Here is a 7,609-nt window from a genome sequence, read left to right on the forward strand (position 1 = left end):
GAAAATGTTTACGTTTGCCTCCTTGTTATGTCTCCAAAACTCTTTATTTGTTTATTTTTCAGTGTGAAAATGGTACGCATGTATTTGGTTTTTGTCATTTTTTAAATCAGGTTTCAACATTTCCATAAATTTTACACCCATAGCCATGGAATGTTAAGTGGTGGCTCTGACACCACATCCACCTGGTTTTTTTACAAACTGAAAATTCAATTTCCCAAATAAAAACCACAACTGCAGCTAAAGCAGTGTCCCTTGAGTTGTACCCAATGAAGTCATCGATACGATACGATATGATACGATAAGATAATCTTTATTGTCATTGTCCCATACAGAACAACGAAAATCTACATCAGACATTCAGAAACCAACAAGCCTGCTATCCCAGCCTGGTTAGCCCCCTAAAAACTCTGATACCCCATAATTACATACAATATACTCCCATAGAGACTACCTTATGCTGCGTTTAAAACCAAAATCGCATTTGAATAGAAACTGTTTCTCAGGCGGCTAGTCCTAGTCTTTATAACCCTGTACCTTCTTCCAGAAGGCAGAAGCTGAAAGAGATAATTTCCAGGGTGTGCACTATCCTGCACTAGCTTTCTTATGGCACCTGGAAGCATATATTTGATCCAAGGTAGGGAGAGTGCACCCAATTATTCTCTCTGCAGTCTTTATAACCCTGGACAACATTGTTTTTTCACTGACCGTGCAGCTCCCAAACCACACACAGAGACCTATTGGGGAAGGACTTCCACCGGTGCCATGAGACCTTAACTCCCTCTCCTCTCCCAATTCACCCTCTGAAATCTTCTCCAGAGGACTGGGGGAACCCCTGGGCCAGATATGAAGGTGATGGAGAGGGGAAGGCAAGACACACAGGAAGTCCCATCACATAGGCGGAAGCTACAGCACTAATGGGACACCTTTGTTGGTTATAACCCCCTCAACTTTGGAATAAAATTCAGTACAGGAGAAATGCATTACATGGCACCAGAGACAACATTACACCTGCTCTCCCCTCAGAAGCACCCACTCAAGACAGGGCATGATAAATGCTGCCCAAATTCTTCTGATATCTCACACAGATATAATTAGCCCTCAAGCAGTTATGCAAGAAACACTAATGCAAAAAGGCAGGCAAACGAAGCACCATCGGTAGCCAAAGAGACAAGATGAGGACAGCATACAGAGCAAATTAAAAGAAACAAGGGTGTGCTACACTTACCCCTGCAGCAAAACCCAGGCTGCCATCCAGGATCCGTCTCTGCAAATTAAAACAAAAGAGCTTAGATCGCTACGAGAGGCAAGGTATGGCAGCTTGTTGTGTAAGAGCAAGACGGAATACAGAGTTGGAGACTAGGTAGCCACAGTTCAGCAAAGAACTTTGGCTAATGGGCACGAACATCAAGAGCAAAGTCGCCTCTCTCCTCTTCTATGCTACTGCACTTCCACCCAACTTGCAACATCCCTGTGTGGCAGCTCGCCATATTTCCACCTGACAAGTGAGAAACTTAAACTAACACCAACTTGTGTGTTTACTCAGCAGGTCCATAACTCAACAGGTTATTAGCCCAGGGCTCCAGGCCTAATGCTCTAAATACACCTGTATATTTAAACAAAAAAAAGAACGGCAGAAATAGCAGAAAGGTTTAAGTCAGGAACATACAGTGACAGTGTTAATTGAACTGCATCATACAGTTAATGTTCACATTGAGCAAAATTCAATTAAACAGTTGCGCTAGCAGGAGCCAGTGCTGTTAGCACAATGAGGCCTTCCTCCTGCTCCCCCATTGGCTTGGATGTGGGGTCAGAAGATCCCCCAGAACAGGGTGCAGGGGGAGCAGAGAGGACATTCTTCCATCTGGCAAGCAGAAAGCTGCACCCTGAAAAACGAACTGGAGTACAAGACTCACCTGTCCGCTGGAGAAGACAAACACAAGTGCTGAGCCAGCAGCCGTCAATCCCCAGGTGAAGAACGTTCCTAGCAATGCTTGTGACACTGGATTGTAACCCAGTAACATACTGAGTGCTCCTGGATTTGATGACCTAGGACAGATGTAAAGCCAACGTAAAGGCAGGGTACTTTCGACATTAAAGCTTCACCATTCAAAATAAATTCTTTCCAATCAGATTTTCAGAGGTTCCACACACACCTATTGCTCTTATTACCAGAGACAGATGATGAATGGATGGATGGATGGATGGATGGATGGATGGATGGATGGACAGATAGGTAGATGATATAATTTTCTTAATCAGATTTGCATTTCATTCTAAAGGTATTTTCCAGTGGATCTGAATAAGGGAGGTGCAATTTCAAGTGCCACTTCCCTCCCAGAGCCAGTTTGGGGTAGAACTCAGGCAAAACTCTCTTCCAAGCATCAGTTCCCCCTTGTAAAACTGCAATATGTTTGCAACCCTGCACACAATAACAACGGAGCAAAAGTCCTTAGGATTGTACTGACCATCTTGAAAGGATTATTGTGAACTTAATGAAGATTACAGAACAAATCATTTCTAGTGCAGTCCTGCTCCAAAACAAGTCCCATTGCTTTCAAGCGCGTATGAAGCCTTAATTTCATTCAGAATGAACAAAGCATCTACAGTGATGTGATATTCTTCCATTTACAGAGTCTGTGCCTAGAGGTGGACAAATTTATACATATCCAACACAGCTATTAATTATGAACAGCCAAAACCAGAGGTACGCAGCATATCTTGCACATAATCCATAGAAACTCAGGGGAATGGTAAACTGTGCCTTATGCTGACTCTGCAATATTTCTGATCAAATGCCACAAAAATGGGAACTCCGGAAAAGGAACTGGAATAGCAAAGAAAAGATGCAGCCTCACACCCTTGCACTCTACTTATGGCCTCCCTGTGTGGGGTTTATATACTGGAGGTGGCATGCTTTGTAATATTGACATACCTGGGGTGGGTGTTGACTTGGGGAGGGTGTGGCTCTTTTAAATCCCCCCTCCCATTAAAGCAGTGGTGGCCAAACGTGGCCCTCCAGCTATTTTTGGGACTACAATTCCCATCATCCCTGACCACTGTTCCTGTTAGCTAGGGATGATGGGAGTTGTAGTCCAAAAACAGCTGGCGTGCCAAGTTTGGCCAACACTGCATTAAAGTCAGTGGGAGAGAAATGACTTGTACCAGGCCCATGGCTGGAGTCCATTTGTGTCATCATCAGCATGTGTCCTAATGCGAGTCCCTTCCCTTTGCTGCCTCAGAATGAGGCCGACTTTGCCTTCCGGGTTGGCGCCTCTGGCAATGGCGGATTTCCTCCGATCGGGAGGAATCCGCTCCGTGGAAAACAGGGTCTGAACCGCCACGGCGAGGCGGAGACCCATCAAAAACCACAGGCGGGAGAAGCCTGTGGACGTGAGATTCGGCTGGCACCTTTGCGCCCCCCCCTACTCGCGGGGAAACCCGGTTTTCAGGGATCCAGAGCGATGTGGGGTGAGTGGCGCGGTGCTTTGAATCGACTGCTTCTTTCACGGAGTGAAGCCGCATTGCTGTTGCAGGAGAGCGCTGACTTTTTCCTGTGGACAATTGGATTTTAAACAACTGCCCGTGAGTAGAACGGAAAATTGGACTAAGAAATTTTTTAATTTGGCACTGAAGCGGGAAGGTCTAAACAGGAAGTCCGCCTTCCGCTTTTTGTAGATAGATTGAAGCAAAGACACGGCAAGCTATAGCTTAGAAAGTCGTCTGTAAAGGACCAAAATTTCATCATTTAAAATTACTGAACCCCCCTTGGAAGCAGGAGAAGAGGGGGGAACTTTTTTTAGACTGTTTAAACCTGCAGAAGAGAGAGTAAAGAAAGGCAATTTTCCACCGTCTTGAACCTGGGAGCGGGGTGTCAGGAAAGACGTTCTGGGGAAGTTCATTGACTATGGACAAACGTTTTTGACAGATAGTTAAAAGAAGAGAAACATATTGATTCCATTGTTCCCCTTCGCATTTAAAAGGAACAAAATATTGACAAAATATCCAAAAAAGGAAAACTTTGTTGCTAGATCTGCTTTAAAAAAAAAAAAAAAAAGGATGGATACAAAAAGAAATAGTTTCCCCTAGAGGGAGCTTGTGAAACTGTTATTAAAACCGAACTGGGGAGCTTTGCAGCTGTAATAGATTAAGATCGTGGGACCAGACTTTGACCTTGAACAAGAATGTACTCGGAGGCTCTGGTGCTTGCCTTTTGCAAGACAAGTGCTTTATTGGAACAGTTATATGAGAAGATGGATTTGATGACTGTTGCGATCAGAAATTTTGGACAGACAGTGGGTACCTATATAGAACCCACTCAGGAATTAATCCAGGAATGTGCTTTGACAGATGAGATGAAGGAGGAGGCTGTTGCTGGACCCCGGGTGGCAGAGATGGAGGGAGCTGTGGCCCAGCAGGAACATGAGTTGTTGGATTTGACGAATGAACCTGGAAAAAGTCAGATTTGGAGAGATGGAGTTCTGTTTGGCTTGGAGATGGGGGGCTGGATGGACCCCCCTATGCAGGGATGTTTTGATTTTTCAAGTCTGGCTTTGGGCTGGGGGGAGCTCGGAGTTGTGGGGGCCCTTAACTTTGGAGGGGCCTTGAAACATGCCTTCAAATACCACGTGGATTTCGGTGTTGACTATGGAAAAGGGGCTGACCTGTCGAGAAGGGACAAAAATATTGTCAAGCTGGAGTCTCCCCGAGTGAAAGGAGCAGAAGACAAAGTAAAGTACAGTTATAAATATGAAGAAGACCTGCGGAAGGGACTTGGAAGAGACTTAAGAGCCTCGGACATAAGGTCACCAGGTTGATGGACTAGATGGATGGGATAGAAAGGACTGACAAAACCCGAGACCAGGAAGAAGAGACGATGGATGAAGATTGGAAGTAAGTTTTAAAAATTCATTTAGAAAAGTATTGTAAAATTAATGAGTATTAGAAAAATGTTGGAATGACATTATTGGGCTTTAGCAGAAATGTTAAAAAGAATTATGTAAGAATATGTAATGGTTAAGAGAATTTGGTATAAATAAGATTTAAGTTTTAAGTTTTAGGACTTTTTATGGTAAGATAAGGTTAAAATAGATTAAGGTAATTTAATGACAGAATATTGTGAAAGATGGAAAGGATTTGCTGAGATAGTTAATAACTAGAATATAAAAAAGGGAGGTGCGAGGAGGTCGATGAAATAAGGTAATGACAGTTGAGGATCTGGGAATATTGGATTTGTTTTTTATTTTTTTGTTTATTTTTGCTTTTTGATTTTGATGTATTGTGTGTTTTGTTTTTTGTTTTTTGACTTTGGTTTTTATTGATTTGTATTGCTTAATTGTTACTTTTATCTACTTTTTTCTTTCCTTTTTTTTCTCTTGGTTTTTCCTTCTTATTTCTTTGTAACCTTAAAATTCTCAATAAATATCATTTAAAAAAAAAAAAAACAGAATGAGGCCGACTTTGGCCATTTCACTGGCATTTTGCTTTATGGTGGAACAGCTCAGGTCACAGAGTATTCCCCCCCAGTGTATCCAGGTGTGTGTTTTTTGCTGAGAAAGCCCCTTCAGTCAGCAGAACTCAAATTCAGGATTGCTCGAACCTTCTCATGTCTAAAGCGAGATGCAGCCCTTTTCACACAGGGGAGGCCCTCATCCCACACGCAAAGAGTGATTTGTTGGCAAAGTGCTCTGGTCCATCCAGTGCAGTTGCTGAGCCTCAGGCCTTGCAGAACGTAATTCAAATTCATGGAGGTGAACCAGAGTCTCTCACTCACATGCACTTTAGCAACCCCATGGGGAAAGGGAAATGGAGATAGACATATACATACACACACGTGCACACACGCACACACACACCACATATACAGTGTTGTAAATTAGCCAGGCACCCGGCACGCCTTGCGACCAGCGCGGGTCCAGTTGTGATCAGGTTCGCGATTAACGTCTCCATCTGGCAGGTCCCTCCAGCTTCTTAAGCAGGTAAGCAGAAGAGCTTATTTATTCCATGTCCATCTTTTTTTCTCCAAGGATAGCTCACTCCGTCCTCAGTTAATCCCCACAATGACACTGTCAGGTAGGTTAAGAGGCTGTGACTGGCCCAATTACTCAGCTCCCTAGTTTACCAAGAACAAAGTATGATGTGGAACATGCCACAAAGCTTCCTGATAAGATAAAATAAAATAAAAAAGACTGAGTGGTGTAGCACCCAACAGCCGTTTGTGTTCCTGCAACAAGTTTGTAGCTAATGTACACACACATATCATACCTTCTGGACCAGGGACAGTGGGGTAGGAAGAGAGCAGCTAAGTGCTCATCCAAAACATGCGTTCTGAGTTTAGGCACAGGTATGGGCGTAGCCACGGGACGCGGGTGGCACTGTGGGTTAAACCACAGAGCCTAGGACTTGCCGATCAGAAGGCTGGCGGTTCGAATCCCCATGACGGGGTGAGCTCCCGTTATTCGGTCCCTGCTCCTGCCAATCTAGCAGTTCGAAAGCACGTCAAAGTGCAAGTAGATAAATAGGTACCACTCCGGCAGGAAGGTAAACAGCGTTTCCGTGCGCTGCTCTGGTTTGCCAGAAGCAGCTTAGTCATGCTGGCCACATGACCCAAAAGCTGTATGCCGGCTCCCTCGGCCAAGAAAGCGAGATGAGCGTCACAACCCCAGAGTTGGCCACAACAGGACCTAATGGTCAGGGGTCCCATTACCTTTACCTTTATGGGTAGCCAGGATTTTTGTTGAGGGGGGCGCAAGCCTTTGGGGGGGAACCTCAGTTAGCTATGTATTTTTATTGATTTTTATTGATTTGGGGGAGGAAGAGGGACTGCCCCTCCCTGCCCTCCCCTCTTGGCTACGCCCATGGACCCACGTATGAAGTTCCTCTTTCCCTGATCCAGCGGGCAACTTAACTTCATAAAACTAGCAACCAGGAGGAAGACTTACGAAACTTGCAACCGCACTGTAAGTCCTGTTCTGCACAGTCCCCTTTCAGTTGTGCAAGCACAGACCTACTCACACAGCCTATCCAGAGTGTGAATTGCGCCTGAATGAATGAATGAGTCTGCTTGCCACCTTGCAAAATACAAACCCCTCCACCCCAAAAGGGGGGGGGGAGACTCTTTCCGTTAGATTTTTTATTTTTATTTTTTGTACAATCACGAATTGTTCTAATATGCACACCAAGGGATCTGATCCATAACACGGTTCTAATCCGTTCGACATTCGTATTTAACTAAAAAAACATTTCCTGGTTTAACTTCCTGGGTTTTACCAGTAAGCTGCTTTAAAGACCACTCCGTTATTTAGAAAAATATACGTAACGAGAATCAACTCACTGCACATGAACCACTTCTAGGACCGCGCAGGAGTTGCAAGTTATCGCAGGCGCTTCAATTCCGGCAGCCACTTCCGAGTTCCTCTGTACACGTGTCTCTCAAACAGGCGTGGCTCCGCCCACTATCCCCCGCTTCAGCCACTAGCAACGCGGCGCGGAGGTGCGGCGTGGATTCTGCGGTGCACGTCTCCTAGCTTTGGAAAAAGTGGAGCGGGCGGCCAAGTTTGTGCGCGTCTTTGGTGCGGTCGAGGATCGCGATAGGGCTGTGAAGTTCCCGCTG

General features: G+C 44.9%; 1 protein-coding gene across 3 annotated transcripts in view; it reads right to left on the bottom strand.

The window, feature by feature from the left end:
* Positions 1-7,438, bottom strand: part of SLC39A11 (solute carrier family 39 member 11) — a 273,374-nt gene extending 265,936 nt beyond the window's left edge. For all 3 annotated transcript variants that reach the window (XM_080994926.1, XM_080994925.1, XM_080994924.1), the window contains exons 1-3: positions 7,331-7,438; positions 1,914-2,046; positions 1,226-1,264 (exon numbers count right to left, since the gene is read on the bottom strand). In XM_080994926.1, the coding sequence (XP_080851052.1) occupies positions 1,226-1,264; positions 1,914-2,021 (147 nt within the window). In that variant the 5' untranslated portion in view covers positions 2,022-2,046; positions 7,331-7,438. The remainder of the gene's footprint in view (positions 1-1,225; positions 1,265-1,913; positions 2,047-7,330) is intronic.
* Positions 7,439-7,609: the final 171 nt, after the last annotated feature.

Source organism: Podarcis pityusensis (genome assembly GCF_964106645.2).
Source record: "Podarcis pityusensis genome assembly, chromosome: 2".
In the NCBI taxonomy this organism is placed as follows: Eukaryota; Metazoa; Chordata; class Lepidosauria; order Squamata; family Lacertidae; genus Podarcis; species Podarcis pityusensis.